This window comes from Sinohyriopsis cumingii, chromosome 6, assembly GCF_028554795.1.
Source record: "Sinohyriopsis cumingii isolate HCF-2022 chromosome 6, ASM2855479v2, whole genome shotgun sequence".
Taxonomy (NCBI): Eukaryota; Metazoa; Mollusca; class Bivalvia; order Unionida; family Unionidae; genus Sinohyriopsis; species Sinohyriopsis cumingii.
This window is the reverse complement of record NC_142966.1, coordinates 57,083,620-57,101,021: the sequence shown is the minus strand read 5'-3', so window position 1 is coordinate 57,101,021 and position 17,402 is coordinate 57,083,620. Positions and strand designations below refer to the sequence as shown.

Here is a 17,402-nt window from a genome sequence, read left to right as displayed (position 1 = left end):
CAGTTTCTTACCAGTATTGGCCACTTCCTCTGTGCAGTTTTCTTACTAGTCTTGAAATGTTTTGTGATGTTCTTACATTTTTATTTGTTACAGCTCTTTGATTTTACAGATTCTCTTTGTTTTAAGCATTTTTTCTTGTGGTCTGAATAAATTTTATATAGATAATACCTGCATGTTTTCTTGTTTAGGAATTCATTTTCTTTGGCTGAAATAAGACAGTTTCAGCTGATCAGCTTTTGGATAGCCTGCAAACTTCTAAAATTCTGTTGTTTTTTCAAATCCAGTCACATTCACAGGGTTGCATCTAGGATGCGCGATTATGCAAATCTCCCCAAATTTAAGATTTCTTGCAAGATTTTGAATCCTATGCAAGCAAAATCATGCAAAAAATAAGAATTGTGTGCATTTTTGTGTGAAGAATGCATTATTTTATTATTTGTTCTTGCTGTAAAAATTCCTGGTTGTCACTCTCAATTCTATTTGTTAATAAGAAAGGTCAGAAAGCACGTTTGAGACAGAAGCTGGCTTGGCTGGACAGCGTGTTAAATGGGAAAATCAGTTAAAACTTGGACACTTTTTCATTATTTTAGCAGTAACACTTTTAATAACAGTTAGGGTGCAGAAGTTTTTGTCAATAGGCACAATGACAACGAACAAACACTTCCTCAGGCTAATCCCATATCAGATGATGCTAGTGATGTGCTTATAGAACGCAAGCTCGAAGTCTTCCAGACCAAATGCCTGTGATGGATCATGAGGATCTTCTGGCCAAACATGATCTCGAATGAGGAACTCTGGTACAGAGCAGGCGCAAACACCATCACTGAGACCATTGCAACTCGTCGATGGAGATGGCTCGGCCACATCTGCAGAATGCCCCTTGACTCACTACCAAGGGTGGTACTGAGATGGACACCACAGGGGAAAAGGAACCGTGGCAGACCCAAAGAGACCTGGCGCCCTACCGTGGAGCGAGAACTAAAGACCAGAGGCCTCACCCTGCAGACCGCCCCCATAACAGCAGCCGACAGACCAAAATGGTGCTCCCTTGCTGTTGCCGCAAGCATCAGACAGCGCAGAGAGGATTGATTGATTGATTGATTGATTTAGTGATGTGCTTTGGTCTTTACATTCTGCAAGTACTTGCTGCCCTGCCTACTAAGCCTGATAAGCAGACTGCCTTCTAGCTGCTGTTTGTAGTCTGAACCCCAAGAGAATCATAATGGCTGCCTGAGTGAGAACTTTTGAGTTAGTGCACATGCTGTTTACATTTTCTGTATCAATCTTGTCCCATGTAAACTATGTAATTTAATGAAAAATAAAATTTTAAACACTTACCGATGTTTTGTGGCACTCATTTCCACCAACAAATACATATAATCCACAGGAATCAGTGTTTATATTCACATATTCATACAGTAAAACCTGTCATGAGCGACCTCTGCTATGAGCGACCACCTGTCATTTCCGACCACAATCGTAATGCACGGATCGATTTTACTATATAAACGCTCTGTTATGAACGACCACCTGCTGAACGCGACCAGCGACCGCGATTTCTTGGCAAAATATGCATTTTGACACTGCTATGAACGACCGCCAAAAAATCAAAACAGATTGACACCACTGACCTTAGCTTAATCCTTTGTAAACACTAGAGCTCAGGATAAATGTAGTATGCAAGCAAAGTGCATATTAAATAACACTATAGTTGAACAACCATATATCGTGATAAACACCTCTAACCATCATTTAATCCTTTGTAACAAAGACTGCATAAATAGCAAAGATTGCTCTAATAAAGTATTTAAAAATAATTTGTCTTGCTACAGTACCACTTTTGTGAAATTTACAACTCCAGCGTACGGTGTCATTTGTAAACGGCAGTAAACCAGACTAAAGTACATGTCACTAACCGCCATTGTAGTGCCGAAGTCATGTGAATAGCTAATAAGAGTAACATCAAAGGGAGTAATGATGGATATACGCAGTCAATTTAGAGGTTTGTATTTTTTCTTTATCTGGATGAAAACTCACAAAACACCGGTAGTCCTTATGTCCAAGTGAGAAATCGTTTGAAAGGGCTTCAGTGTTGGTTTGAGTACGTCATTTGCTTTCCAGTTAATCCATAATGCCTGGAGGGTGAAGGAGCTCATTGTCTTTAATACTAGTAAGTGAGAATCATTTCCGGATTTTTTTAAAATTATTTTTTATTTCTTTTGTTAGTGTTTCACCAAGCCACAATCTGTTTACGTGGGTGAAGATGGTCGGAACATTTGTTTATCGAGCTATAACGCTGTTGATTTAAACTTCGTCTCAGAATAAATGTACAGTATTGTTTCCTGATGAGTTAATTATGTCTTTTGGTTTCATTCATTGGTACATAATATATATTTATTCCACAATTCCCCAAAACCTGATCAAAACCGATAGTCTTTATAACGTCAACACTAATAACAACGGCAGAATCTCCGCTGAAAAAAAGAAAAATTTTAACACTGGAAGAAAGGATTAATGTCATTGAAAGAAATGAAAAAGGCGAGACCACTCGCAAAATAGCAGTCAGCTTAAGCGTCAGTAAAACGCAAGTTCAAAATGTAATCAAAGACAAGAAGTCCATTAGAAACGAATGGCAGAAAGGTGCACAAGCACAGGAAATATGCCACGGCACGATGGACAGTTTACGGAGATCTGAACGAGCGAATATGGGAGTGGTTTTATGTTGCAAGGAGTAAAAACATACCAGTAAGTGGAAAGTTGATTCAGGAAAAGGCAATAATTGAGATACATGTTCAGACCAAATAGCTGAGTAAAACATGTCAACAAAGAAGTATAATGGATTTCTTTTAAAAAAACAAGTGAATAAGTGTATAAAATAATATATATACATCATATCTAACTGTTCATTTTTTGTACATATTAATGTGATGTTGAAATATAAATTTTATTCTCGTTGTTTGATAGATGTATATCTTTATTATATAAAGATATTTTGAGAGGAATGCATGCATTATTTAAAAAGATTCATGAATAAAGGATATGATACATGTACAGTGAGTATGGGTATTATTTATTTTTCAACAATGCTAACTATTGACCCTGAAAACCAGTCCATTTTCACACACCTCTTATGAGAGACCACCTGTCTTGAGAGACCGCTTTTGGTTGGCAGAAGGGGCGGTCTCTCATAACAGGTTTTACTGTAATATAAAAAAATATACCTCAAGATATCTGCTTCTCGCCAATTTGTATTTTGGTGTATCTGTTTCATCTACCAGAAACTGGAATATTTCTTCAGGAAAAAAACATAAAAAGAAATCTATCTCCCTTGCATTTTCTTCTAAAATAAATGTTGGCAATGAAATTGCTGTAAAGTTGTCCACGTTTACTGGTCTCACAAGTTCTGACCAGAATTGATTGTTGCACGTTTCATCCTCAGATTAAGATAAATCTGAAATGTCAGGGGTCGAAACAGGACTTATACTAATGTCCGATCCATCATCTTGAATCTGATAAAAATCAATGTCTTTTGCAATGTTATCACTTTCAAATCCTACAAAACTTTCATCAGAATCATCATCAGAATACATGAATGTTGCCATTTTGTTTTACTTTCACAGTTGACCTTGTTTTCAATAGAATTTCCCACTTACATGCTGTAAAACTACTAATAGAATACTTTCATCATTTTATGTAAGGACTATTTTTATTGGCTAAATTTAAAAAAAAAGAACAGATGTTTGTAATTTCATCAGATATAAAGCTTTAATATGAAACCTGTATATGCGTATCTGGGGTTTCCCAACCCTTGGCCAGAAATGCATGTATGAACCAGCCGGAACAGAGAGAGTATTATTAGCAGCTTGTATATGTGCCTCTGGGGTTACATGGCTATTTTTATGGTCACATATATGCGTCATCAGAAGGTAAAGAGTTAAAGATTTCAGCAGTGAAACTAAGGGCCCATCTAACACCAAGAAAAAAGTACTCTTTCAATTCAGATGAAACAAAATCAACCATGGCTGGAAATGAATGACAAAAATGAGATGCTTTGCAGTTGGTGTGTAAAAACTGCCACAAAAAAATAAATTCTTTCACACTTGGAAATGCTAATTTCAGAACATCAACCATTGACAGACATGTTGAATTACCAGCTCACAAACAGGCAGTTCAGGATTTGAAACTAAGTCAAAATCTTAAAACTACATGCATGACAGCTATCAGCAAGAAATCTGAATCAATTATTCATGCTATGTCAGTTGCCTATTACTTGGCAAAGGAGAACATTGCTTCTCTAAAATATGGCTCACTGTTGGATTTTGTTGACTTTTTGGGTGTTGGTGTTGGTAACATGAGAGTAGGAGGAAACACAACATATTTGTAGAGGAATTTCAGGTAAGTTCTTTTTTTAATTTATATTTTTTCTATTGAAATTTAGATGGAAAAATGGTGTATACTAACAAGCAACCAAAACATGATCAGTTAGGTTCCGATCAGTGCATATCTTGAGGAATCCTTGTGTTACTAGAAATAGCACCAAGCATTGTGATCGGACAATGAAATTGCATTTGGTAGCTTGTCGTCATAACTTCCTGTCAATGTTTAATGGTGGATAACATTTTTCTTTTTTGATCAGTCTGGATTATTGATACCTGTTTCTTTTTTCATGAAATTCTTGCCTGTCTAGACAGGTCATATTTCAGTGTCAACGTAATGAGTTTTAGTGCGTTTGAAATGACGATACAGTCGCTGTTGTTTGAATAATTTCCTGAGGATGTAAGGAGTTGCTGTTGACATCATGATACCATACAGTAGTCAGACAAATTCCATCACTTGAAACTTATATAATGCTTTAGTAAATAAGTTATTATTATTATTTGCTCTGATGATCATTGCAGCAAATGCCATTGACCGTGACCTGCTATATCACAGCTGTGCATATGTAGGGACCCATCACTGATGTGTATAATACCAACGTTTTTGTTTTTAAAATCGTCATATACAGACAGGCATAATCACTTCCTTCATTACTGTAATTGAATGACTTTAATTAACGGAGAGAGAGACTGTATTGCCATATTTAGCATTTAAACACCTTGATGGGATTTCTTAAAATGGCCACATATTATCACAAGGCATCATCCTTAGAAACTCCACCGTCTTAGGTTAAGTTTCTTGCACAATTTGCATCTGATTTTGCTCATTTTATTTCTCACATACTTTAATAATAATAAAATAATAAAAATAACAATAATAAAATACTTTTTTACTTTGATTTATCATTGAGTTTTAATGCAGAAAGTACAATTTAGTCCATTCATTAGCATCTTAATTGATGAGAGTACAGACATTTCAAATACCAAGAAGCTGGTTATTTATGCCAGAATCATTGAACCAACCATGTTTGTTTCTACAACTCATTTTCTTGGTAATGTGTCAGTGGAAGGCCAATCACACACTGCTAAAGTTCTTTTCAAAGAAGTCCAATTCTTGGAATAGAAGGATATTCCTCTTGAAAAAGTTGTTAGTTTTGGCAGTGATGGGATTTCAATGATGACAGGTCGCAAAAGTGGTGTAGCAATATGGTTCATAGAAGGAAAAGCCCTCACTTGATCAGCATTCATTTTATGGCTCATAGATTGAATTTGTGCATGAGAAATGCATCAAAAAACATTCCGTACCTCAAGGAAACCTTTGAAGGCACAGTTAAAGACCTGTAGTATTTTTTAAAATAAATCTGCCAACAGAACAGCTGAATTGAAGGAAATCCAGAACGTTCTAGACAGTCCTCAACTGAAAGACAGAGAGATGCATGAAGTAAGATGGCTGGCATTTTATGATGTACCATATGCAATTTTTCACAACTGAATTATTTCAAAAAGAATAAGTAGACAAAAGAGTGTCAAGACTTGTTGAATAAACTCATAGACTACAGATTTGTGGCATGCATGAATATTATGATGGATATCATACCTCGCTTAGCACAGCTAAATATGCTTTTACAGAAATCAGAAGGGGGCCCCGAGTGGCCGAGTGGTCTAAAACGCTCACCATTCTGGATCACTGCCATCTCACCTCTGTCTGTGTGGGTTCGTGTCCAAGGCTCGGCTAGCGTGGGTACATGGAAAAGCCTGCCAGTAGCTTCTCGTGGGTCGGTGGTTCTTCCCTGGGTTTTCCAGGGTTCTTCCTCCACCAGTTATACTGGCCGCCATGTATAGCCTATCTTGTGCTGAAAAATGGCATTAAACCCTAGAACAACAACAACAGAAATCAGACTTGGATATAGCAGCTGTGTCACCAGCACTTGATATTTTGAATTCTATCTTACAGAAAGCAGACATGGGAAAATCCTATCACCAGACCTGTATGTCTGAAAAATTGAAATCATCTAAAGATGGAGACAAGACTAAAATTGCTTACAATGGTGTTGAACTCAAGTTACACAGGAGCACATTGAAAAAGGTTTCAGATGATGTATCTAACCTTCTCCATACTCTGGTAGATTGTACATCAACATCATGCAGACACATTTCCGCATCTTCTTCAGTTAGAATCAGTGGCCATGGTTATACCATAACAAACGACTGACTGTGAGAGAGGATTCAGCAATCAAAATCGAACCAAAACTGCAGGTTGAAGCCATCTAGAAGAAAGGGTTTTCAACAGACTCATGATGATTTTAATTGAAGGACCTCCTCTGAGAGACTACATGGCATTGGTGGAGTGGACGATGAGGAAGGACAGGAGGCTATTTAGGAAATAGTGATCATATTTGCAGAATAATGCAGTCACAATTACAATCTGTCTGGATGCAGATGTATATATGTTCCATTTAAGAGTTAACTGTTATAGAAAATGTGCATATACTTTCCCTAATTCATTTTGAGCTTTGGACTTTTCCTTGCAAATTAAATTTGTTATCCATTATAGTAAAATTATGTGCTCTTCTGATCTTTCTTAGTATGGATTTGTAACCAATTAGAATTGAGCAGGTGACTCGCAGGGAGTACATGACACCATTTTTTAAGATTGGCCAGAAGAGTGACACTATTTGCAGTCTATGGTTTGATTCTTTAATGGTTAGTGTGTAGATATAATATTGTTATTAGAAAACACAAGACTTTGATTTCAGTTTTAAGTGTTATACTATAATATACAGAAGACATGATATGCATTTAGTGTACTTATTATACTTGCTATTGCTCTTTTCGAATACATTGAGGCTATTTTACACCATACTGGAAGGCACCCCCCTTATAGCTACGTTGGCCCCCCCCTTTTTTCCTCAGATTAATTGGGGGCAAGTACCCACATTTATCAAATCCTAGATGCGACCCTGCCTCCATTTATGCATAGGAATTCTTGACTACAGACATGAATTGTTTTACCTCTGCAAGAACTACTTACCACGAAACTGATGAGTTTGACAGTGGAATTGCTACAATTAGAATGGTAAATTGTACATCTTAGAAAGTTTCATGTTAACATATTTATACGAATAATTTTTCTGTGTTCAGATTGAAAATCAAGACTAGACTTTTTATGATTTGTTTGGTCCTAAATGAACATGGTGCCAATTTTGCATCCATTATGGCCTTCACAGTTGCCATCTTGAAAATCATGTTATTACTACTGTTCCCAAAGGGAAAGTCACGTTGACATGGAGTTTTCACCATAAGTGTCCTTATAGCTTTTACTTGGTACTAAATGAAGTGAATGCCAATATTAAATCTTATATGGCCTTCATGGTGGCCATCTTGAAAACCTTGTTATTTCTAGTCCATTTCAATGAATGGTCATATTGATATGGGGTTTTCACAGAAAGATTTCTTATGATGTATGCTTGGTTCTAAATGAAAATGCTGCTGATATCAAATGCAATATGTCCACTGTGAGGATCATCTTAAAATTCTTTTCTTGTTGCAGAATATCATAGATGGTTTCCATAATTAAAATGAAGTAATTGCTTATCTTGGATTCCTCAAAAAGTTTTCAGCCAGTAGAGTCCCAGTCCCATTGAGGGACTCTTGTTCCTTGCTGACCAAGGAAAAGGAAATGTCTTTTGTCATGATTAATTTGTCTTGAATGCTTAAATATGTTTTTCAAATATTGAATACATTTAAACATAGTTAAATTAATTTAAAGTGGAAACTCAAGACAATGAATTCGAATTTTTGAGGTTATGAACAACTCTTAATGAAATGGAAAATTGATGAAATGATAAAGCTTAGATTGAGAAATAAGATGCAGTGCACTAGCACACACAGAATGAATAGTTGTTTGTATACTCAACACAGAATAGGTATGTAAGGCTTTTCCATGGTCAGTATTAATTTAGATTGTTCTGAAGATAAAATGAGGTTTTGTTTAGACTGAAATAAAAACAAATAAGGTAGAGCATTATATATATATATATATATATATATATATATATATATATATATATATATATATATCTGGACAAAAAAGTACCCAAAAGACTTGGAAATTATAGTGTATTTTTTATGCTGTTTCAGGGTAGAAGAGGAGTCATGAAAGAACAGATCTATATCGATAGCAAGAGAATAATGTTCACTGTTATTTTACCGCTGAATGAAATTCTTGTCGATTTTTATGATGATCTAAAGGCTGTAACATCTGGATATGCAAGGTGAAGAACTTGGAAATTGAATTTTGTTTATGTTTGTGGTAGAAAGACTATTTGTGTTCCTTGTGTGCCATATATGCTCACTTATAAATTGTGTCCAGCTGCAGACTGCACAGACCCAGATCTGGTGTCACATAATGCACTAGTGTATCTATGTTGTCATCACTCTGTTAAGAGCATGCAGTTAAATAATTAACATAGAACTTGATCTGTTGGTACATTATGCACAAATAAATTAGGACCTTTGTGATTAAGTTTATTCACTGGTGTGTGTGTGTATATATATATATATATATATATATATATATATATATATATATATATATATACATACACACACACACACATATGGTAATTGCTGTCAGTCCTGTTAGAGAGCAATGGTGGCTTAGTTGGTACAGCATTGGACTCAAAATTCAAAGATCTTGGGTTTGATCCCTATCCTGGCCAGCCTGGGTTGACTGCCATGGTTTGACCTTGGGAAAGACATTTACCTCCCCATTTCCTCAGCATAACAGTAATGTGTTAAATGTGCTGTTAAAACCAGCTAACTAATTTTCATATAAAAGAATGTGAACTATTGTACCTGTTGTTAGCAGACAATTAATAAAATGTGTTTCTTTTGAAAATATTTTAAGACAGTGAAGTAATTATGTAATATCATGAGCTATACAGAAAATATTTTATTAGAACAGATCTATTTTAGGGGTTAATAAACAATTTAAGTGATACATTATTAATATTGTTAGCGAAATAACTTAATTTCTCCTTCAAATACATTCCCCAATCACATTCAGTTAGGAATATTAGCCTGCTACCTCATGAATCCAGCCCTACTAAAAGACATAAGTCATCTTATCCTGTATATTTCCAGTAGACAACGGACAATAATTTCTACCTGTTGTCACTGCTAGCTTTCGCTAGTTGTTAGCTTTGCTACTGTACTGATCACATTGTACAGTTTATCTTCCTATAATCCTAGCCATTTATGTGTTCTGATTGAACCATCCAATGTTCTGTTTGGATTTTTTGTGTGGATTAACCATTCTGCTGCAGTTGTATACTTTCTTTTTTCAATTTCTGTTGAATTTGAGTGATTTTATCACTTTTAGAGACTTTGCCCTTATAAGACCAAGTCATACCATGCTAGTTTTGACCTCTGCAAGGTCATTATGAGTTGGCACAACTCTGACTTTTTTCACTTTTTTTGTAGCAAAGTTGATTTTAGCAAGTTATTAACATGCTGCGATTGCTAATTATTGCTTGTTTTTCCCTTCTTGCATAGTTTCAGTCAACGGCCAACTAAATACTTGAAATGCATAAGTTCAAAGCATAATCTATTAGTTTTGAAAGCGACATTTTTTTATTCCTTCAGTAGTAATAGGGAATATATTTATATTTGTGACCTAGTAACTTGATGAATCGCTAATTTATGCTTTGCTTTTTTAGCAGAATGTCATTTAAATGCTATATATAGACTGCTCTGGTGGCCTAGTGGTTGGAGCATCCACCTCAGACGAGGGAGGTCGTGGGTTCGATCCCCAGCCAAGTCATACCAAAGACTTACAAAAATGGTACTAACAGCTACCTCGCTTGGCGCTCAGCATTAAGGGGTTAGTGTTAGGAATGGTCGGCCTGGTGTCGGGATAATGTGACTGGGTGGGACATCATGCTGCGTGTCTGCAGCATGATGCCCCAGTGCTAGATATTACTATAAACTGCCACACTGCAGACATCATAGCGATATGACTGAAAAGTTGTTAAAGCTCCGTTAAAAATCCTAATCACACACACATGCACACTAAATGCTATATATGCAACTTCAGAGCATGAAAGTCTACCATGACTCTAGTCACCTCACATCCAGCAGTCCACTTGGCTTCAGGACATCCAATCTGGTTAGGTCCATTGCAGGAGGTTATGACAACTATTACAGCATGGAGTGATGAATGGTCTTCAGCAGCTGTTGTAAACCACTCCTTCTCCGATGGGATCAGGCCACTGACTCTTCCTGTAGCTGTGGTGCTCTACAGACCATGTCACACATTGTGTACAACTGTCCACTGACAATGTTCCCTGGTGGTCTGCAGGCCATGCACCTTGCTGATGATGATGCTATTAAATGGCTGGGCATGCACTGTACACGATAAATAATAAATAATGACTCTAGTTTTGTTTATACTCAGTATACACAATCTGTGATATGCAGCATCTGTAATGCATGGTCAGAGGAAGTCTGGGCTACCATTTTAGCTAGTTAGTCACATACTAATATGCCAATATATGCTTTGCTCACTGCTCTTGTGTTGTTTCAGGACAAATGTTTACTAAATGCATTGAATGCATGGTACAAGTAATAGTCCATTTGGTATTGAATTGAAGTGGGTGGAATAAGTCAAGGAAGACAGCCCATGGCTTGTTTTGTTACTGATACCAACTCACTGGGGAGTATTCACCAGTTTTAGGCAGCCATTGTCATAAGTGCCCTCCGTATGTTTGAGCATGACCTTTGAGTCTGTAAGTCAGGGCACATGGGGTTCATACTGGATCAGTTGGAACGACCTCCTTGAACCAATGCACAGTGGCCTGCCGTCCAGCCATCACTGGATATAATTTATTGGAATCTTAGTGACAGATCTGTCTGTCTAACTGTACCATCAGCAACTTGCCCTTTCTATAACAGAGATTTCAGTAAGAAATCTGTCTGTCCAGCCAGGCCCTTGCAGCGACCATACTGCCATCTTCTAGGCCAACCATTCGCCTGGCAAACCAGCTGGCAGTGTGGGACTTTGGATGTTCACTGCTTGTACACAAAGGAGAGCTAGTGACATTTTCATGGGGATGGAATTGAGTCTTCATACCACCTGGTATGTCTTCTCCAGAGTTGCATGTAGATCCAGATTGGGCCTCAATGCACAGTTAGTGTGATGAAACTCCTTCAAATGCACCATCCTTCACATCATACTCATATCTGACCATGGAGCGGGCTGAAGTTTATCATTCAAGCCGCTGTTGAGGACACTTATAGGGTGCTGGCTACTTCAGAATGCCCTTCACCTCTACTGCTACTCTAAAGAATCAGTAGATCTTGAGTAGGTGGAAGAGACACAATCCTTTTGGTTCCTTCCCCAGTCGGAGAGACTTAAAGTGACAGATGTCTTCAGTACTGATCTCCTGGCACTAGAAAAGAATATAGCAAATGTCCATATGTCCACTCATCTGTTTTATAAAGTGGATAAATGTGCTCCATGCCTGTCGGGATGTTGTTGCACTTTCTTCATTGTTGGATTTTGGCCTTATTGGCACTTTTCAGACTTGACAGAGACACCGACAATAGCCATACTTAGGAGGCGACGGTTAGGATAGCTAGGGTCATTGGCCAGGGCTGCTCACTATACATGTCCAATACTATGACAGGTTTAGCTAATTTACTCCTTATATAATGTGTTGCATGTCTGTGATTCATGTCACTCAAGCCTTGTCATACCCTCCCTTTCTGGACAACTCTGTTCGGGTTACCGTTGCTTTAGAGGAAGAATAGAGGAAGTTTGTTGGAAGGCAGCTCAGGAACTGCCCCTCTACCTCGCTGCTAAACCCACACAGGTGTTTGGAACCACTCAGCCCCAGTCAGTGTGAAGGGATGTTAAGTGGCCTCAGGACGGGATTTTCTTAGTCACATGCACACCAGTATCACTACCTAGGAAACAATCATACAGAGATGGTAAGAAACCACATTTTTGAGCTCACTGGATCTCCCCATTTCCCTCAGAATGAGGGGGGAGGTGATCCATGTAATTCAGAGGGGTTTCATGTTTTGTTGATCAACAATCCCTATAACAGAAGAAACGGTCAACAAAATAACAGGCATTGGAGCTTGTGCAAAGACCACAGTCCACTGGGTTTTATTCAAGGCTGTTTTATGGAAAGCAAACAACAGGTTGAGACCCATCATTGACTTGAGTTGTCTCAACCAATTCATTGCGCCTTCAAAGTTCATGATGGAGATGGTGAGTTCAATCCGCCTCTCTATTTGATGGGATGAGTATGCCATCATTCTCAATCTGACCAATGCATATTTTCACATCCTTATCCACCCTTTTCACAAACACTATTCTCTGTTTTGTTTACTGCAACACAGTTTATCAGTTCAGAGTTCTCCCTTGGGCCTTAACATTCTGAGATTATGGATTACATCATCACCCTGTTCCACTCGCATGCAAGGTAAGTGAACCACATGCCCTTTATCTCAAGCTGAACTCTCTTCAGTTTAGATCGGAGGGTTTGGTGGTTCTCTTGATACAACCAAACTTTGTAGTTCACAATAGATTACCATCTGTTGGTAACCAGAGAGTTGAAATTCACTCCCTCTCTTCCATAGACAGGTCATAAAAAGCAGCCATGCAAGATCCTGTTTATACTCTCAAGCACTACTTTAAATGCACAGAGACAAGTCATGGCACATGCAAATGCCTATTCCTTTGGGTGTTAGCCAGAACAAACCTTAAGCCTTTGCTTTGTGGCTGAAGTGTGTTGTACCTAGGTGTACTTGAACATCTCACCAGATCAGAATCGCCTCAGAAAGATCACTGCTCAGATGCTTCAAGCCATCTCTGCGAGCATCACATCAGAACAACACAATGTTTCAATCCAATATGTAATAGAAGCTGTTTGCTGGTATGCAGAGTCAACCTTCTTGAGCCTTCATCTCAAGGATTTAGCATTGCAGAGGCAAACTTTGATTCAGTAGATCCTGTGGTGGCAGCACAGACAGCCACCAGACCCATCTAAATCAATCAGCACAGTCTGTTAGCTTTGCAGATTCGACAGTGAAATTTTGTAGGTAAGATTTCAGTCTTTATCTGCTTAACCATAGATAAGGGTCACAGATCAAGTGACCACAAGCTGTGTTGCTTATGTGATTAGGAGAACAGGTTATTGTTCACATGGGTAATCCCGTCATTCTTCGCTAGAAAGATACCCAAGGTAGAGGTCGGATGCTCAGCATCCCCTCCTCCTCTTAATTATTGGTCCTAACATAATGTTTTTGGTAAGCATATTCAAAGGAGAAAGCAAATTTTTTGTAAATTATATTTCTCCAAGAATACTTACCCAATTACATTACTTAAAATCCCTCCCAACAGTCCCCTGCCATGTGAGCAGTCTTATTAGTATCATGCTCAGCTGAAACTAGTGACATCTGATAGTGCCAAGGAGAGGTAATATGCAAAGAGTTATTGCCCTTTGTCTGTTGCAAACTGTACAGGAAAAGACGATTTGTTGTCTTTTAGTAGGGCTAGATTTGTGAGGGGGGTGGCTAATACTCATAACATAATGTGATTAGATAAGTATTCTAAGAGAAACATAATTTACTTAAAATTTGCTTTTTTTGATTTCACAATAATTAGAAACTAGGAGAAGAGATAAATTGTAGGGGTTCACAGCAAATTGAAATAATTACTAATGCCATTAGCAGAAAGATCAGATTTAGATTCACAGTAGATTTAAATAAGAAATCACATTTTCTTCTTTAATTTCTGATAATTAGAGATGGAATCTCAGTCTGCATGTGTTTCAACAGATAAGGTGGGTATTTTTTGCATGTTTCATGTCAAATGTTGTAAACTAGTTGATATCAACCTTTACCTTTCAAGATGTTAAGACAAGATGTGTTTCACATAAACTCATTCAGTTTTCATACTGTTTTCAGTTTTGACTACGAAGATCATGGTTATGTACCATCAAATCTAGTGAAGGTAAGATGACCCTCAATTTTGTTACTGTTTTCAGTTTAGGCAATGAATATGATATTATCTTTACTACTGACCCTTTCTAGTGTGCTATGATATCATAAATATAGCACTGCCTAAATATTAATAAAGCACAAGTACATGCCAATAGCCTTGATTTTATGAGTTGGATTTTTCTAGTGCCTGTTTGAATTTTGGTTATGCTGTTTGTCCACCATAAATGTTTTGGTACTATGTTGCCTCACGTCTAAAAATAGTCTTATCTACACAACCAAGGCTATCCCCACTTGATTTTTTCTCTACAAAGTTAATTGAACATGCATATTTGTGAAGAGAGAGACAAACATGTACACAGATTGGTAATTGTGTAGCCACATAACAGTTTTCTGGTATTTTGAGCTATCAAACTCCACATCAGTGATTGAAACAACTTACAGAATAAATCATAAATATTAAACAGAAGCTGAGAGAAAACCTGAATTGTCTTGTGCTTTGTGCAGAAAAAGGCATGTTGACATAGAGTTTCATGAAAGCAAATACATGCTTCCCTATATTTTTTTACAGCTTTGGAGTCAATCCAAATCTCGTTGGAACATTTTCTCTATTTTGTCAAATAGTAATCAGAAAGTGCTAAATTATGTGCATTGAAATATAATTTCAAGGTTTGAAGTGGAGGTAATTCTTACTTTTGTAATTGTTATTTTAGACTGGTAAAAGCAAGCACTTTATGATAATTTATTTAAAAAATTATTTTTTGCACAATTTGACGATCTTTACTTATTTTAGGTACATATTGCAAGTTTTGTAATGGGCTTTGTCATGATAATGGCATTGAGGGAGAAATTGGTGGTGTGGTAAGCTGATGTACTGTTGAATTATAAAGCTTAGTCATTGGCTAACACTTGTATAGGGTGTTAAACATGTACCTTGAAATTGAGAGGCAGACATGGAATCATGCAAAAAGCTATTATTAGCTTCTTTACTTGCTGCCTACATGGCGCTTGTTGGAGGATCATGTGGTGTGAATGACCAGAACTCTTCCTAATGGTTGGTATTGACAGCTGAATTCAGAGTCAACCCAAGTAGATAATCTGCATGTAACATCGCATGATCAAGTAGAGTACTGTGTGATCAGTGGATTTCTCTGGGTTTTCATAAGTATGGAAAATGGATTTGGGGACTTGGCATCTAACTATTCTTATGGATTTGTGCTGGCCCACCACCACCCCAGTCACCACCCATTATTGCCTACATGGTGGGTTGTACCCTAAGATTGAACTTTAGTTTCAGTACTTTCTCATGGGCTAGGGTGCATTTTTCCCAATCGCATGTTATACTAAAAACAATACATTTCTTTCAGTTTTAAATAGAAAAAAATGAGAATAATTTTGTCATGCTGGGATCAGTCTAACTCTTTCCCACTAACCTGGGAGGATCAGCCTAGCATACATTTAGTTAAGATGGGATCATATATATATATATATATATATATATATATATATATATATATATATATATATATATACACACACACACACACACACACAAATATCGTAATCACCCCACATACAGAATATGATTGGCTAACCATTACTAGATGAATGACAGCTCTCTTCCCCCAGATCATACCACAACTAAATGGTGCTGAAATAGCATGACTATGACCCAGTTATCCAGATATGTCATGATGCTGACCTGTTTAACCAGATTTGTCAAAGCCTTCCTGAAACCACAAAACTTGACTTGCTGTTGGTATGTTCTCACACCCAACTTTCATTGTGACATTTGTGCACAGTCAAACCTTATAATGAATTGATGTGCAAACTACATTTCTCACTTGTATTTTCTATTCACACTGTCAATTTAACTCAGAGGTGTCAATATGTAAAATTTCAGAGTGCCTTTTATTCATTAGGGGAAGAGGGTTGAAGCAGTTTGATTGATTCATGGTTAGAAAAATGACCATCTATTCACTGCAGAAGTTACCTTTTGTAGCAGTAGCAAGTTTTGTTTGCTGTCATATTAGTTATTTTTAATTTGCCTGTTATTTAATTAAAGCTATAATTGATGAAAAAAATAATATATGAGTTGTATGAATTTGATCCATTTTATTTGGCTCAGAGATTATTCATTATATACAAAAATTGTCTATAATAGCAGATGAAATTTGGTTGATAGCAATAGCCATCTTAATAGCAGCTGAAATTTTGGTTGCAAGCAAAATCCACCTTAATAGTAGTTGAAATCGGGTTGCTATCAATATCCACCTTAATAGCAGTTGAAATTTGGTTTCAAGCAAAATCCACCTTAATAGTAGTTGAAATCAGGTTGCTATCAATAGCCACCTTAATAGCAGTTGAAATTTGGTTGCAAGCAAAATCCATCTTAATAGTAGTTGAAATCGGGTTGCTATCAATAGCCACCTTAATAGCAGTTGAAATTTGGTTGCAAGCAAAATCCACCTTAATAGTAGTTGAAATCAGGTTGCTATCAATAGCCACCTTAATAGCAGTTGAAATTTGGTTGCAAGCAAAATCCATCTTAATAGTAGTTGAAATCGGGTTGCTATCAATAGCCACCTTAATAGCAGTTGAAATTTGGTTGCAAGCAAAATCCACCTTAATAACAGTTGAAATTGGGTTGCTAGCAATAGCCACCTTAATAGCAGTTGAAATTTGGTTGCTATTAATAGCACCTTAGCTCATTACATTCTTATTCATCACAAGCTTCCCATATAAGTCAACTCTTTTGATCCTGGCAAGCTGAGTAAAGAATGTATCCTTTCAGAATATAGTTGAAGTTAATTAAATTAGTATTTTAAAATCCATATGTTTTTACATATTCAATCATGACTCATCTCTCATTACTCAAAGGCACAAATTCCTGTATCAATTTTTGGTCCTTTTAATGTCCTGGCTATGGTCTGAAATAAAGTTGCTACTATTATTATTATTATTATTATTATTATTATTATTATTGGTATTAGCTGTAGTATAAGGTGCTTTCAT

The 17,402-nt window shown here is 36.9% G+C and overlaps 1 protein-coding gene across 1 annotated transcript in view; it reads left to right on the top strand.

Annotated features, from left to right (window-relative positions):
- LOC149797009 (translation factor Guf1, mitochondrial-like) overlaps positions 1 to 17,402 on the top strand; it is an 80,301-nt gene that overhangs the window by 51,380 nt on the left and 11,519 nt on the right. Inside the window, exons 15-16 of the mRNA XM_089961667.1 lie at positions 8,517 to 8,650; positions 14,355 to 14,400. Of these exons, the coding sequence (XP_089817793.1) occupies positions 8,517 to 8,650; positions 14,355 to 14,400 (180 nt within the window). The remainder of the gene's footprint in view (positions 1 to 8,516; positions 8,651 to 14,354; positions 14,401 to 17,402) is intronic.